We start from the raw sequence: 17,159 nt of genomic DNA, 5'->3' as shown, positions 1-17,159 counted from the left end.
TCTCTCTCTTGCACAACTACCTAAAAGTAGGTTATATCCAGGGAGGGAACAGTCTCCTCTCCCAGGTAACAGTGACAGGACAAGAGAAAATGGCCTCGTATTGTGCCGGGAAAGTTTATATTGGATATTAGAAAACAGTTGTTCATGGAAAGGGTGGTCAGACATTGGAACAGGCTGCTCAGGGAAGCGGTGGAGTCACCAATCCTGGAGGGATTTAAAAGACTCGCAGGTGTGGCACCTGGGGACAAGCTGCAGTGGTGGTTGTGCTGGGTTAAGAGTTGGACTTGATCTTACAGGTCCTTTCCAACCTAACCGATTCCACGATTCTATAAGGCAGCAAGATTTAGCTGTACTCCATAAACTCAGCAAACAAGCCAGGTAACTTACGACGAAGGAGCTGTTTGCATGGACTACAGGCCTGAGAACTCCCCGCGGACTCACCGCTGCACGAAGCCCTCCAGCAGGCTGTGCAGGACGTGGCTGCGGTAGCGCATCAGCCGCACGTCCTGGGGGGTGCTGTCGATGCACTGCCCGTTCAGGATGGGCCGCTCAAACATGTTGCTGAACTCCTGCCGCGAGCCCAGAAAGTCGGGCCGGACAAAGTCCACCATGCACCAGTACTCGATGAGGTTGTTCTGGAGCGGGTACCCCGTCAGCACCACCCGCCGGCGCGAGCGGATGTTCTTCAGTGCCTGAGAAGTGCTGGCATGGCAGTTCTTTATCCGATGTCCTTCGTCACAAATAACTACATCAGGGCCGGGGCGAGACAAAGCCTTCTCAATCCCTGAGGACAAGGGACATTAAGCGTTAGTTAGAGATGAGTAAGTTCTGGTTTTATAAGGTCACCAGCTTCACAAAAGAGGGGTATGTCTGGAAGACAAAAAAGCAGTACCCGTGGGTGCAGAGAGCAAGGCTGATGCAGGAGATAGCATATTAATAGACACTAGTTCTGATTTAGCAAAATGTGGTAATGAGCAAACATGACTGTCCCTTGATTTCTGTTCAATGACCTGCATTGCATCAAGTTGGGTGTCTTGCATCAAATCAGAGTGACAAATCTCACACTGACAAATCCCAGAGTTCAGTGTACTGAATTCCACGCTAACTTGCAGGTGTTTCAAGAAATTAAAGATTCATACAAAGCTCAAAAACCTTCTGCCTCCAAAGACACAATCCCACCGAGCAAAATTCTACCATGTCAGTGATACTAAAAGCAAGTTATAGGTTGTTTCCCTGTGCTGCCACAGCTGACAGCCAGCTGCTCAGCAGGGTCACACTCGCCCTCTGGAGGGCTAACTTCCCACCTTTCAGAAGCTCCTGCTGCCGGTCTTCCTCATCCAGGTCAATAATGACAGGGCCAGTTTGTTTCTTTGTTCTCTTCTTCCTGCCAGTGGCAAAGGACTTCTTCAGTGAGAGGAGACGGTACATCTCGTATCCCATCAGCAGCACACCACCTTCAGTCACCCAGTCATTCACCACCTTTGCACGTGCAGCTGTTGTCCTGCAAAACAACCAAATAAACCGTAAGCTTTAATCCTATTTCCGGTTGAATCACTGGACTGGAACCTGCTGAGAAAAAAAAAATATTCAAGTAATTAAAGCACTTTTCTCACATCAAACTAGATGGAGGTTTACAATGAAATTTCTTTAGGAAACAAACAGATACAGAGGGGGAAAAAAAGCCTTTATGTGCCATGGATAGCAGGACTGAGAACGACAAATCCTTACAGGAACTGAGGTGCAGAAGTTTGTCATGCACTAAAGCGTATCAAACTCAAGAGTTCCCTTGTAATAGAGCTGTTGAGTTTGCCTCTGCAAAAACCATTTATAGAATGAGCTGCCAATGCACATAGCTGTAATCTTTGAGTTGTTTATCCCCTGTTGTCTCCTTCAGTGCTCCTGTCCCCCAGGCTTCCTTCCCTTCCAGCCTGCTCAGAACTGGTTCAGATCAAGACACTGTCTTCACTCAGTCCACAATAGTACATCAGATCCTGGCCAACAGTAAATACACGGCTGGAGCAGCACCAGCAGATTCAAATATGTCCCACCCAGACGGTGAAGACATCAACAGGCAGGTGTACTGGCACAGCCAATGAACTGAGAATTCCCCAGGACCACTGCACTGCCCTGATCCATGCACAGAAAATAACCCAGAAGGAAGCAGAGGTCCCTGAGCCAAGAGCTCAGAAAAGCTTTTCCTGGCACCTACTTGTGTTCATCATTCAGGATGTGGACTTTGAAGGTGCGGGGCTGGACCTCTTTGGAGTTATAATCAGCAGGAAGGTTTTCAGGCGCTGGGAGCCACATGTTGAACTCTGCTAGCCAGTTTTGGAGCGTATTCACCTGAAAAAAGTTAGCCATGGAAGGATTAAAAACCCATTTGAGTCACTTGGGATTTTTAAGAGCAAAAATGAGATTAGGAAATGACACCCAGTGTGCCCAGATGGAAGCAGCAGCTCACAGCATGCAAATTCAGGAACACAGGGAATGTTAGAGGAGGAAAATCAGCAATGATGTGATAGAGTTTGATGGGATTAGTGATGGGACACTAATCAACCTTCTCTATGCAGAGAAAGAAGTAGTGTGAGGAAGCCACTCAGTCAGCCCTTCATTTGGCTACTTACAGGTACAATGGCAAGAACAGTCTTTGCCTCCGTGTGCCGAAAAAGTACATCCAAGAAAGAGATGACCTGTATGGTCTTGCCCAGGCCCATGCTATGTGCTAAAATACACCCAAACCCACTGCTGGTTTTAAATCTCTCCAAGGACTCAACCAAGTTGTCATAAAGGAATCGGATCCCACCAATCTAGGCATAAAAGTAGAAAAAGTGTTAGAATGATGGCAGACAAAAAAGCCCAAGATGGGTATGTTCTTAGAGGGGCAAATACAGGAGGACTGTGAAAATGTAAAGGGGATGTTTCAAGTTCACTAAAGTACTCTAATCTAGGGAATGCTCAGAAACTCACTATTTTTAGATGCTCAAAGAATTTCTTGAGAATATATCAATAAATCAAAATTAATTCGTACCCAGAAGATCTGAATGTGGGTTGATTAGTTTGTTTAGAAATATGATTTTATTTTTTAAAAGTTCATCTAAATATACAAAGATCTGAAAATAACAACAGCTGAAGTTATACAGAGCCTTGGCCTTTCTCTAATTCAGTTTTATCACTTGACTGTCCACAGCAGTCACCACCACAACCAGACTGGTCACAGGGCTCACCAAAGAAGTTCTGCTGAGATTCCCAGGCAGGCTTGCCCAAATTCATTGCATTTTCAAGGCTAACAAAGCCTACCTGATGAGGTTTTACTGCATGTGCAAGCTGGGGAGCCAGGAAAATGTCCTCCTCATTTGGTGGATGATTGATGTTGACGATGACTTGCCCCAGAGCATCAGATTGATTTAAGGCATCATTCACGTGAGAGCCACTGCTCTCTTCACTGCCATCCTCCTCCCCCTCATTGCCAGAGTCACTGCTGTCCACAATTTGGAGGGTATCATCCTCTCCTGAGCTCAGCTCAATCACTTCTGTAAAGTAACCAAAACAGGAGAGAATAAGGACCAAGTTAACTTGATGTCAGGGTTTATCATGAATGGAAAAAAACCTATCAGGAAATAAGGCTACCCCCAGCTTTTGCAATTCCACCCTGGCTAATGATGTATCCTGAACAAGCAGGCTTGATACAGGCACACACCAGGCCCCTCAGACCAGCACATGAAAGCATCAGCTTCCTTGGCTTCCAAATGTTTCAGGGAACATTAACTTGGGCTGCTCCAAAGAGAACATGAGACAGTTTCTAGGACTGTTTTACATTCTCTTCCATATGTTTTCTTAATTCCCAAACCCAGTCATGAATTTTATCTACTGATGTAATGCCTTGAGGATCACGAAGGAGTCCGGTTGAATCCATTTGGGACAAGGGACACGAAAATCACTTCCAGCTGTAGATCTGAATACTTAGATGCTCCTTTTACATGCACCAAATGGTGCCACATCTCCTGTAAGCATTCTTTAGCAATGCACTGAACGAAGTTAAGCGCATTTATAAACACAAGTTCACAAGAGGGCATGACAGGCCATTTTATAAATGTCATTTTAGGACTCACAGGCCAGAACTGCCCATATAATTGGAAACCAATAGGCCTACAAAAGTCTGAAGTGATTCACCGCTGGAACATCTGACCAGATGAAAACAGACTTGTGGCTGAATAAACAGCGTATTGTGAGAAGAGCAGGCTGAGGCAATTGGTCACTTACCATCTTTAATGCTATTTTTTCCTTTAGTATCATCTTCACTGCCACTGCTGGTACTGTCGAGGCAGATCACTTCCTCAGCCAGGACCTGAGGGGGGAGCTGGGTTGCCTCTGCTGTTCTGAAAACGATGTCCTCTGCAAACATAAAATACAAACAATAAGTAATTCATAATAAGGGGGAAGGAGACAAAACTGTTCAGAAACCAGACAGTATTTCCTTCCACTTTAGCTCCAATAACTTAGTCCTGGAATTTTCCATAACAGACTCTCACTGTCTACAATCCTGCTATGACTCAGCTTCCTGGGTCACACTCTCCTCCATTCTCACTATGCTGAAACAATAGCCCATTGCTGATGGCACCCTCTGTTTCATGCCCTGACTGGGGCACACTGACCATGCAACATGCTAAAGCTCTTTGTTTCTCTTTTTTTTTGGTCTCAGTAAAAGCTGTGTTTCGTCCAGCAGAGAAAGTACCAATTGCTGAAGGGATGATAACTGCCCTTTGTTAGTAGGGACACTGTAATAGTTACATCCCACATACCATAAACAACTTTTGCTGATCAAGAGCATTTGTTTGTATGTTTTAAGTGCTGTCATGTGGGGGAGAGGCTAATGGGGCCAAACAGCACCACTGCAGTGACACAGCAAGCAATGACATTCTTCTGGGGCTGAACCTACTCTGCATAAGTTAAAGTGTTTTAAACAGCTCTTATTCCTTCTCCCACACGTAGAAGTGTTTTTAGCACTTGCACATAAGGGAGAATATGTATTTCCTCAAGAGGCAAGGCCAACTCAAGAATTCCTTACCCTTGCCCAACATCCAGCTGCACTTCTCTGCCGTTTACACCTTTTAAAGCTGTGCAATGAACGAAATCACCAAAATGATCCGGATTGGGAAACAATGCAAGGTGACATATTCACCCAAAGACACGAATGATGCTTAGCCATTTATACTGCCCGTAACTCACTGCTTGCTGAAACATGCAAGGAAGGCCAAGGTTACATCCGCAACATATGCACACCCAGTCTATTGTTCCACTATCTCCAGTACCAGACATGAGTTACCAGACCATTCCCAGGACAAACAGGGTCTGGCATTTCTGCCAAGCCTGTTGATTTAAGCTCCCATACCAGCAGGAAAGACAAGAGAGCTCTGTTTCAGCATCCCCCTACACACACTTAATATGTGTCAAAACATCTTCAACAAACATTACCTGGCATCTTTCACCGAGCAGTCACTGTTTCTTGATACAAAACAAGTGCAGAAGTGGAACTGCCTACACTGAACCTACAAGTGGTTTGGAACTGCTGTTATTTTACACTTGAAAGTCCAAGTACAGCATAGAATCACAGAATGTTTGGGGTTGGAAGGACCCTTCAAAGGTCATCTAGTCCAACCCCTCTACACTGAGCAGGGGCATCTTCAGCTACATTTGACTGCTCAAAGCCCAACCCATCCTGACCTTGAATGTTTCTGAGAGTGGAGTGGGACATTTACCACATCTCTGCACAAGCTGTGCCAGTGTTTCACCGGCCTCATTGCAAAGCATTTCTTCCTTGTATCTAGTCTTAATCTACTTTCCTTTAGGTCAAAACCATTACCCCTTGTCCTATCATGGACAAGCATGGCACTACCTTCTTCATTCAGCTTCTATCCTTAAAACTCTTGCTTTGGCTGGCATCTCCCAGCGCTTACCAGGAAGAAACTCCAGGGGTACAGTTGGTATAGAGGCTGGATAATCCTTCCGCTGCTGCTCAAGCCGTTTCCTTCTCTCCAGCTCTTCCTGCTGGGCTGCCTTTGTCACGGCTTCCAGTTGGTCCTCCCGCAACAGCTTTCTGAACACAGGAGCAAACATCATTTGGTTACACTCAATTTCTTCCAAAAATGCGAATGGCTGCTGTAAAGATGACTGACAAGCTGCAGGTATTCTGTCAGCCACATAGAGTAGGAACATTATCTCCCAAAAAGACATGGGCAAATTCTACAGCGATTTCAACACTGTGTTTTCCAACTACAGGTAACACTATCACTCAAGGAAAAGACAAAAGTTTGACAGAAGCAAAGTCATGAAAGGAGCAAAAACATAAGTGGGTAGGTGCATACTTAAATTAGGTCACCAGAGGCTAGTCTTGAAAGGATGTTTTTTATTGATATGCAGTTTATAAACATAAAATGCACCTAAGTCATGCAAAGAAGATATACAGGAAGAAAATGCATCAATTCCCCCACAAAAAGTCATCACCCTGATTCTCTTCTGACAGCATTCTCAGGAGCTAGGATCTCTAATGGTTTTAACAATTGCTTCAAGGCATTCCCTCAAAGCACCTTCCCTTTACAGGCAATTTTATTTACTTCCAGAAGTTGTCTTTCCCCTGCTTCAGTGTCACATGTCCAGTCCTGGAAATGAAGGTGCTTTTGCCAGAGGAGAGGTGCAGCACAAGCAGTGGTAAAATCTAGCTCTCTCAAACCAGCCTTTTAAACCACCCAACCCCACACTTCAGGGACATCTCCTTCATCCTAATGAAGTCCCATTTTCCAGGGCCTAGTCAATGTTTATTCCTTCAGCTTTAAGAAAAACAATCCGCACAAGCTTAAATAGGAACCAAAGACCACCAGCACAGGGATTGAGAGCCACTTGCTGCCACAGGAGTTCCTGCTCCATTAGTTCTCCTCCGAGCTTAAAAAATTCCCTTGAGCAAAATTTCCTAATGATTTACCACCTCACAACCTGTCCCAGAATACCTGGTGAATTACACAAACAACTACTGCTTTGTAAAATCCAGGTGAAACTGACTTCTAACATTTCAGTCACTAGTTGTAGCATCAACATTCCTCTCAATAAGTACCCAGGATAGTATAGGAAAGGACTGTACTTTAGGCTGTTTGCAATGGGATTCTCCTCAGCAAATATCTGAAACTGGTATTTACTTAATGGTGGTACTGTGTTTCAATTACATCTCTCAAAAGACATCAGCAATTACACAATTTTTGCAATGTATTCCATAACCAAATATTCACTCTCCTGAAATACCAAACAAGTCTGCACCCACATGCGGCACTCCAGTCTGAAATCACTCTACTCCCACTGGTGAAATCCTAAGGTTTTGGAAAAGAAAAACCATCTGGTTTGCCAGCAGTGGCACAATGTAGCTCAGAGGCAAAGTGCAGAGATTCTGTTTTCACCACCATATGTGACCCCAGCTCTTACTGTCCTGCTGCTGCTGCTTACCTTATGTTCCTCCGCATGTGAGACGGTTTCTGAGCCCTCTTCTTTTTGGTGTCCTCAGAGGCCAGGCTCTTGTGCTGGTTCTGCAAGAGTTGCTCTGCCCGCTCGCTCTGAGATGAGGTAGTTGAAGTCGAGCGCTGCCATTCTCCATCCTCCGCGTGCTCTGCATGGTCACCACTGAACACGGCTTCCTGGGGTTGGTCTGCAAGGGGAAGAACATGACATGGGAACAGCTGTGCCAGGCTGGCAGCTGGCTTTTCCATCAGCATTCGGCAGGATCTGAGCTGAACAGGAAATGACAAGACCTACTCTCACTCATTTGCAAGCATGTCACTCTGAGGGTCAAAACTGGGGTCCATTCTGACAGTCAAAGAGAGTTAAAAAGTTTTTCAGTGAAGGGTCTGTCCCCAGTGAAAGCCAAGACTAACACCCCTCAACACAGCCCTAAAGTGACCTGACAATTAAACAAGACAAAATCACTTAGGTCCACGTGGAGCACTTGCTATCCCAATAGTCTGTTTTTCTATGAGGGCCTGATAAGCTCTGATTAAAACAAGGAACTTGAATCTCTTTTTTCTTTGTTTCACATCGTTCAAGTAGGGCAGAAATTTCCATCTATATGACACCTGTGTAACCATCTCCCAAGTCAACAGAACACAGAATGTAAAAGGTTATCTGGTTCAAACACTGGGTCATGGCTCAGCAGGCAGCTCAGTGGTTTTAGCACCAGGCTTCACTCTCATGGTTTAAATGGTAATTTCCAACAAGCCTTTAGTCAAACAAAACTTCAGTGGCAATACTTTTCCTACATTATAAATCTCATGCATTCCTTTTTCTCTTCGTCTATTTTCATTCCATTTGTGCCTGATTCCACTCTTAAAGCACAATGTGAAATGACACCTTGTTCTATGTGACACTTGGCTCTTCAACAGGCTGACAGTGACCAAGCTAATGCTTCCAGAGCAAAGAAAGGAAATGCTTCTGTTCAAATGCTTCCCTTGAAGCAAACTGTTTCTGACAAGCGTTGTAATAGCTTCTTTGAAGCATCTTGTCCCCTTGTGTCAGGCAAAGAGGTATCCTGAACTTCATCTTGTAATCAGCTTTCTTGCTTACATTGTGTATCTAAGCTAATGACTGAACTGAAATGACACTTAGACAGAACTTTGAAGGAAAGAAGACATCAGTGCAGAGGAATGTGGCAGATGAAGTAATACAGAACCAACAAGCATCACATTGTGACTCAGGGATCTGGAGACAGAGAGTATTCTTTTTCAAAATGCTGGGAGCTTAACTGAAGGATGCTACAGTACAGCACATTGCACCTACAGCTGTCATGTTGATATGCCCATTAAATTAACCTTATCTCCAGTATCACGTCTTAAAATTGAGATGACAAGAAGTAGGTTCACACCTTATTCAAAAGCACCAACTTTGCAAACTTCCTCTCCAGACATCCCACCAGACCCACCCCAGCATTTGCTGCAAGTCTATGTCAGAACACATTTAGGACTTCAAAGCTCAGCCCACCATGGACCAGTACCAGTAAAGCAGCTCAAACATTTCTGTGAATATCTGTCTCTGCAAACCCTACACATACTGGAAAACCAGGTATCCACGGCATACGGGATGGAACAGATCTCATCATGAATGTAAGGAGAGTTATGCATATGAAGATAAAGGCAAAAGGGGTTCACTGCTACAAGCACAGCAATTCTACCACAGCCTTGGTCATGGAGCCCTGTCCTCCCACCATGCCTCTTTAGACTTTCAGATATCAAGCATCAAGTCACTTGCAGACAGAGAGCTGTGCTGGGAATAAACCCAGTTTCTCAGGCTTCTCAGACAACTCTGCTATTTGAGCTACAGACACACTTTAGACACATTACCTACAATTCTTCAGCACTGTTTCCTTCCCCCCACCCCTCTTGACTCCTGGTTATATAACTAGATCAAAAGATTGGATGAAATAGGGCAAAGGGAAGCAGGGAGGCTGCACACGTGATCACATGCTCCAGGATGAGTCATTAAACCTGAGACAAACACTGCCATGGTTACACTGCTGCCATCTCACCCTGGGCCCGGAGGACCTTGACAAGGCACCAGAGAGCACAAAGCCACGCTTGTTTGGAAGAGGAAGCGTTTCCCTCCCCACGCTCCAGCAATTGCCCACGTCACCTCCTCCAGCACTCTGCCAGGCAAGGCTGTCCTCAGGACAAGGGTGATAATAGCAAAACCTAATGTCTCAGGAGCCCAAATTATTATGTCTCCTCTATGTTTTCAGATGTGTTGTGCAATCCCTATGTAGACTCATTCCATTTCTGCGTTTTACCTTTTCTTTTCTCTTAATGAGATGTAATATGAGCTCTGGTGAAACCTACACACAGCTGGATCGGATAGAATTTTTAAATATAATTCTCATCTGAGCAGGAGCCTGAAGCTCAAAATTTGATGGTAAATTTGGTCCTGCACTGAGTATAAGCCCTCATACGCCACAGCCATGTCTGCTCAGGCTGGTGTTTGTCCTGCCAATACAAGTTCTGAGGTGAAGAACACAATCTGTGCCTCAGCCCACATTCCTGACACATATGCATCAAGGGAGCTCTTCCACGCTAGCTACAGCTCCAAACATCTCCCTGATTCAGCTGCAGTGGGATTCAGGGGACACCCGGCTTCTCAAAGGCTGCTCCTATCCTTGCCACCACCATGAATAGAGCTTTTCACGAAGTTCAACTAACAGTGATATAAACACAAGTCTAACCTTGCAACAGCTCCCACCACACCTGTGGCATGAGCTGGCAGTTACAAGCAGGAATTGTTTTGTTGCTGCTTTGTAATAAACTCCTGATTATGTACACAGCCTAAACCTAACCCAGATGAAAAGTGTAGCTCCCCGCTGCAGTCGTGTGGCTGCTCTCCAAAACAGTGAGCTCCAAGCTGTGTAAATGGGACCCACACTGGGACAGAAACACATTAAGAAACAATAACTACACTCACAAACGCCTATTTTGTATAAGAACAGGTCTGATCTTTGCATTGGAGGGAGTGTCAGAACAGCCTCGTTGAACAGGTCCCATCAGGTAATCAATGGAATAATCCTGCCCCAATTTTGCCAAACCTACATCTACAACAGAAATGCAATTAAGAGTTTTGTAACAGGAGCTCAACACACTTCTCTGACATGGTTATACAAGTAGTGTTTTACACAACACAGAAATTCATCAGCCATGTTTGCATGTTGACAACTGTCTGATCATGCTGGAGCTGCTGTGCACTCTAGGAAGACCTGGGCATTTACCCACACCACCAGCTTGAGTAGAGCATTGCCACCAGCCTGGGGAGTGACAACCCAGCAGAGCCCCACACAGCAAAACGAGCCACATCAGAAAAAGCAGACCCAAGTCTGCCCAGCCGAAGACAGCCATGGGTCAGGTGCGGTTGTTGGCAAGGGCGTAAACCCATCCCAGGGTTACATGCTGTAGGTACCAAGAATCACCCAGTTCATGCCAGCTTTATTCCATGTTTTGCACTGTCTTCACCAGATCTACAAAGAGGATTTCCCAAGGGAAGTGGTGGTAGCATCAATGCAGCTGCTCCTTCGGGTGGGTTATAACTCTCTGTCTGAGAAAACCCCAAACAGTTCCCAGGGGCTATGGACACCTGGACACACCCAGGCACTCTGTCCTGCAACATACCCTGAATGCCAAGAGAGGCACGACTATCCTTTCTCACGCACTTTAGAGGTGTGAAATGTGCCTGCACCCTCAAAACCCAACAGACCTGGTTACAGCACGGCTCTGGTTTGTGCGGCAGACCAGAAGTTGCCAGTTTTCTTTGCTAAATAAGCAGCAGCAAGCACCACCCACAGATGTACATACAAATAGGGGGGAGGTGTTTGACGGACACTTGCATGCCACAGTATTACAGTTGAGAAGTCTCTGTAAGAAAGAGTCGTGACTGCTGTGTGTAACACTGCTTCAGATGCTCCCCGTCTGGTGTGACTGCTAGAGCTGTCCCTAAACACTGCACACAGCTGTGACTCATGATGCGTAACACAGCAAAAGATTTTGTCCCACAGTCAGGCACCTCCTACTGCAGCCAAGCTCACCTCATCACCTCCTTCTCAAACTTCCATTACAACAGCACAGGATTCAGCCTGGTGAATATTCTCTAGCTCATCGATTCAGCAGTGAATTGCTCCCGACAGAGCCTGCTTTGCAAAATGGCTGAGGTTGCTGCAAAGTGTCATGAAGCAGCAGGTTGTGTTTTGAGGTGTGACATTTGTGTAATTAACACTGTCTTCTGACACCAAGGTAAGTGAAAAACAGTGTTATAGCCAATCTCAGTGCTCCAGGGCAGACCTCAGTAACTCCAAATGTCTGTGCATCAACAGTTTGGCTCTAGCAACAGTCAGCACTCCTACGAGTACAGAAATTCCCATTCAGAAGATCTGAAGGTCTCCCACCTGAGGTTGCTGCATAAGGAGATCCAAGAGACCCCTCAGTGGACAAACCACTGTGTAAGTTGGTGACTTTCTTACCTGCTCAGTTACTAGCCAACTAACAGGGCTAGCTAGAGGTATGTACACCTCCTCCTGGGAGACCAGTTTCATTGCCAAGGTAACTCCAGTGACTCCAGGAAAGACATAGCACTGAAAACCAGACTCTTGTTTATTTCTAAAATCATTTCACTATGGAAACTCAGGATACCAAAGAGGACAATTTTGCTGAGTTTTTAGACATTATTTCCTACCCTAAGGAGAGGGAGGTGCATGCATGGTGAGGAAGGTAGCTGCATGCAGAGCAGCGGAGCAGTTAATTCTTACTTTGGGAGCTTTCTTTCATCCTGCAAAAAGAACAAAGAGCAGTTAAATATTATTGCAGGCCTTTTGGGAACTTCTATGCAGCTTGTGGGCAAAAGCCTGTCAGAGACTAGCTAATACTAGCTGGTGCTACTACAGCCGGTACTGAGCTGTCAAAGCAGGAATGGGAGGAGCACTGAGGGATGGCACAAGAAAGTCTAATTGCACAGTTCCAGCTGCAGCTCAGTCCCTGACACACTGAACTACAACTGGAGTGACAAAGGCTGGAGGAGCAACTCAGCAGAGCAAGCCAGACTGCAAAGGCTCTGACAGCCAGGAAGATGCTCTGTGGGGTTATGGGATGTTTCCGCAGCGTGCTGGGAGCTGGAGTGGTGGGTAGGTAATGCCAGAGTGCAACTGGTACCTGGCTCACAAAGAACAGTGGTTCTAACTGCAGCACAGCAATCAACTGGGAGGCTGGCAACATCCAGAGTCCTCTGGCTCATCCCGTACTCAGTTGTGCAATATAAATGAAATATTTTCAAAATATTCTTTGCATGCAACTGGTGCAGCCGTTGGGTGGATGCCACGAAAGAAGGGAGAAGTGGTGTCTGCACCGAGCACCTCTCACAGAGGTGGCATTGTGTGAAAACACTTGAGCGCCACAAGGCTGGGCTGGAGACAGGAAATTCCTTGTGACACCCCTCAAGTACAGTGTAGGTGAAAGAAAGGGAAAAGCTCAGACTCCCTTCCTCCAGGCTTTACCTGCTGCAACAGCCAGGAGAGACACAAAGACGGCACACATCAACACCTGGTTGCTTCCACCCAAAGCACTGGGAAAGCCACCTCAGAGAGGGTCGGAGCGGGACAGAGCAGGACGCAGCCCCTTCGGGAACCCGAGGCTCTCCTCGGGGCAGCCGCTGTCAGGGCAGCTAATTAGCAACAAGACTTTGTTCCCGGAAAATAATCGCGCTCAGTCTTCGACGGCAGGACGCCCCTCCCAGCCACCAGCGCTTAACAAAGCCCTAATTATGTAAGTATTATATAACCCGGCACACCTGCCCCCCGGTGCCGGCCGCGCTGCCCCCAGCACGGCGGACCCCTCGCCCGGCCGCCCCTCTCCGGTCACTGGCAGCTGCCACTGCTGCCAGCACGACAGCCGGGACGAGCCTTTTGTCCGCTGGTCCGCACAGGACCGCGGCTGTGGGAGCTCCCGGGCCAGGCAGTGCGCCCTGGCCAAGCGAGCAGCCACGCCGTGAGCCGCGGGACCGGCTGTCCCCGCCCGGCTCCGGCGGAACGCAGCCCACCGAGCACAGCAGGGACCGACTCCCGGCACCGCTCCGGCCCCAGCTCTGCTGCCGGCTGCCATGCCTGGTGTCCTGCTGAGGCACAGCCATGGTACCGCCAGGCAAAAAGGCGTCTTTCGGCCTGAGCCTGCTCCCAGGGAAAGCTTCCCTCGCTTGTCAAAAAGCGTGCACATCTTCATTCTCGTTGCTGATTTATCCAGGAGTTAACCACCCCAGGTCTGTCGTTCGTACCTGTCACTGCAACCAGACACAGAGTCTGTCATGTTGGTATAACAAAGAGCGTTGCTTGAAATCTGAGTAACGTGTTTTTCATTTTTCTTAATTATCAGTAAAGTGATCACTCGCTGTGGGTTCAAGACACCTATGTGAAATCTGCAGATTGCTGGTGAGGGATGGCAGGCTGCCTCTGTCCCCAGTGCAGGACCAGAGGATAGAGCGAAGAGATGAGCTCTAAAGAAAACGCCATCAGCACTGACTCCGTAAGCATGAGGAAGGAGCCAGACCATGAGCATGCACAAGTCAAACCTGTCTCCTTTGGCAAAAAGTAAGCCCAAATCAATGGAAAACTTTAAAAGATAAATTACAAGGCAGCACTGCCCTTCTTTTTTCCTTCAGACATCTTCCAGCATATCAGTTGCTGATGAGGTTATGCTGCAGAATAAAACTCCTTTCGTGGCCTGAAGGAATCCTTCAGGAACAAAAGGCAGCAGAATTGAAGGGCAGGAGCAAGGAATGTATCACCCAGAAACCAAAGGGCAGGGAAGCAGCCAAGAAGTGCCAAGAGGCAAACTGGAATAACCAACAGCCAACTTTAGTGACAGGCAATATATCTTCTAACCCTGGGATTACGCAAGCAGAACCAGGCCCCAAATACCCAAGAGATCTTGTTCTGGCTGGGCCTCAGTGCTGTGGACGCTGAGACCCGGGTTACATAAACACCAAAGAGCACTTATATAACTGTTGTATAGCACAGGCTCGCAGGCACTGGCACCCCACTGCCACCGGAGTGTGGCAGGTATCTGCTCTGGGACCCAGCCCCTCCAGGACCTCCTCCAATCCCTGCACAAGCCCCTGAATGCAGCCCAGGTGAGGAGCCCATCAGGTTGTCCTCCCTTTTGCAGACACCACAGGCTCATGGTTACTCTGGAGCACTGGGTAATCCCGTATCCATTTCCAGCTCAACATGCTCAAAAGAGGGTTGTGAAATTGCAAATCAAACATTTTCACAGTGCCTTGAGACACCAACACCTGGAGAGATACAGAATGGCTGCTACCTGCCATGCGTCTTCTAGATATGTAATCAAAACTACTTTTCCCGATGAAAGTGCTCAAACATAAACTGCTCCCTCCTGCCGTGCCCCTGCACAGGCACTGTGGGCATTAGTGAAGACAGGGAAACAAAGACAGGAAAGGCACCCACTAAGGTAGCAAGGGAAGCAGGGATCGGTCACATTTGTCCTTTAGCCAGGGGTGTGCGAGAGCAATGAGTTACATAAAGCTACTGCTCTGGAGTCAGGAAGTGTTTCAGGCTGTGTGCTGGGAAGTTTTCAAAAAGCTGTGCGCAGGAGGGAACTGAAACCTCCCCTTTCTGGTTATCCCAGTTAACTAGTAACCCAGAATAGAGTTTTGTCAGCCAGATTATGAAAATTACCATGGGGATCTAAACCACAAGTAACTGGATTTAACCTAATTTATTTTCACAACAGTTTGAAGCTTTTTTAAAAAAAGGGAAATATGATCTAGTTTATTGAGGAGACTAAATATTGATTTAGGTAACAAAGATAAATTTCCCCTTTCCAGCTTCAGAAAATAGATGCATACGGGGGCTTGACACATTCCGAGCACAGTGAATCCAGCTGGCTGCTACTGTAACTCTTCTAGGGATAAATTTCAGGGGCTAAGAAAAGAGGACGAGTAGGGGAGCAAGCATTCTGCATTATGCAATGATTACATAAGCATTAATTTACACTAGGTAGCTGCAAGTTGTAGCTTTATACCAGCATACCCTCAGAGCAATGAGAAATAATAAAGAAGGGATTATTGCTGCCCCACACTTCCAAGGCCACCGAAACGGCAAACAAACAACAAGCACCAGCTGAACTTTAATCTCTGCCTCAAGCTCTCACCGTAGCTTTGCTCAGGACCTGCTAACAAGGACAGGGAGAAGGCAGGCGACACTCACTCCTAATTTAAAAGAGCAGCATGGGAAATATCCCAGCACAAGGCATCCTCCAGCATCCGAGTCCTCCTTTTTTTGTTGCTCCTGATGGCAGTGGTATAAGAGAGGAGTGATTTCAAAATTATAATAGCGTCATTTGCATTCTAGTCCGTGTCAAAGGAGTTCATGGGCATTAAGAGCTCCTCACAGTAACCTGTGAAACACCCTCGTGTCCACCTTGCAGAGGAGGAAACTAAAAGCAATCAGGTAGTCATCAGTGCTGAGTAACTCAGGTTTTTGGCTTCCTGTCCCATGCTTTAACCAACTATTCTCTTTCTTCTCCTTAAATATAATTTCCTACTTGAGAAAAACAAAACACAGTTGCGGAATTTTTTTTTAGAATTCTAACAAAGCACATAACTTCAGCTACATTCCCTTTTTCTGCCTCAGTCTCTAAAGTAATTTCAGAGGAATTTTCAAGGACTCTGTTTAATGAGGGAAGCATTACTTGGGAGAAAAATTCAAATTGTTGAGTTGGAGCCTGTGTGCCACCGCATTCCACTGGCACTTCTCTCATCAACTGCAGCCAGAAAGTGACCAAGTGCCCTGGAGAAAGTTAATAAGACCAGGATGAAACGCCACCACTGAAAGAACAATCTGTTTCCAGTTTTCGTTTCCAAAATATTGGTGCTGCTAAAGGAGTTGGACAAAAGGTTGCGAAGTTGTTTACAGCAATCAGACACACACAAATTGAAGTCATAATGTCACAAGGATCCCCCCCACCCAAAATACCCAACACCCTAAGAGCTAAAATAACAATCACCTCTATTGTCAAGAAAGAAATGTATGTGTGTATCAGGAGTAAACAGGGATCTTAACATAAAAGACATTTTTCTCACAGGGCAACAGGGGAATAGATAGTGTGCTGCAACAAACCTTGATTTACTAGCTGGTGAGTGCTACCATAAAACAATTAAAATCTGCTCTAACTTTCCAGAAACATTTTTAAAATAACAAAAAGGTATCACAGCACTGCATATACAGGTACTTGCTACTTTGGAGACCCTAAAGAAGTGTTCAGGCACTTGGAATGAAGAAAAGCCACATAAACCAGAGAGGAAAAGAAACATTGCTCAGTGGTTGAAGCACAAAACCAGGGAAGAGCATGATGTGGAAGTTCTTCACAGACTCACTCAGTGACCTTGTGCAGTTTACCATCCCTCCTGGGACAGAAAGGTAGTGCAGAAGTGTGATGGAGACTCTCCTGGATCCACCAGCCAGAACAGAACCTCACTAGATCAGTTAAAAAAGCTTCCTCAAAGAGAGATAATTTTCGACTGCTAGAGACTTTGGTAGAGACTGTGACAAACCTTGCCCCAGACTTTACAACTTGACGAGTACAAAGAGTTAA

General features: G+C 46.3%; 1 protein-coding gene across 3 annotated transcripts in view; it reads right to left on the bottom strand.

The window, feature by feature from the left end:
• Positions 1-17,159, bottom strand: part of RAD54L2 (RAD54 like 2) — a 69,125-nt gene that overhangs the window by 13,869 nt on the left and 38,097 nt on the right. For all 3 annotated transcript variants that reach the window (XM_066195457.1, XM_066195459.1, XM_066195458.1), the window contains 8 exons: positions 7,489-7,687; positions 5,955-6,094; positions 4,261-4,392; positions 3,298-3,530; positions 2,625-2,807; positions 2,210-2,343; positions 1,305-1,501; positions 442-784 (listed from right to left, as the gene is read on the bottom strand). In XM_066195457.1, coding sequence (XP_066051554.1) covers positions 442-784; positions 1,305-1,501; positions 2,210-2,343; positions 2,625-2,807; positions 3,298-3,530; positions 4,261-4,392; positions 5,955-6,094; positions 7,489-7,687 — 1,561 coding nt within the window. The remainder of the gene's footprint in view (positions 1-441; positions 785-1,304; positions 1,502-2,209; positions 2,344-2,624; positions 2,808-3,297; positions 3,531-4,260; positions 4,393-5,954; positions 6,095-7,488; positions 7,688-17,159) is intronic.

Source organism: Chamaea fasciata, unplaced genomic scaffold (genome assembly GCF_029207755.1).
Source record: "Chamaea fasciata isolate MVZ Bird 193981 ecotype frontalis unplaced genomic scaffold, bChaFas1.0.hap1 SCAF_13, whole genome shotgun sequence".
Lineage (NCBI taxonomy): Eukaryota > Metazoa > Chordata > Aves > Passeriformes > Sylviidae > Chamaea > Chamaea fasciata.
The sequence above is the reverse complement of the archived record's forward strand: the minus strand, read 5'-3'. Positions and strand labels throughout refer to the sequence as shown.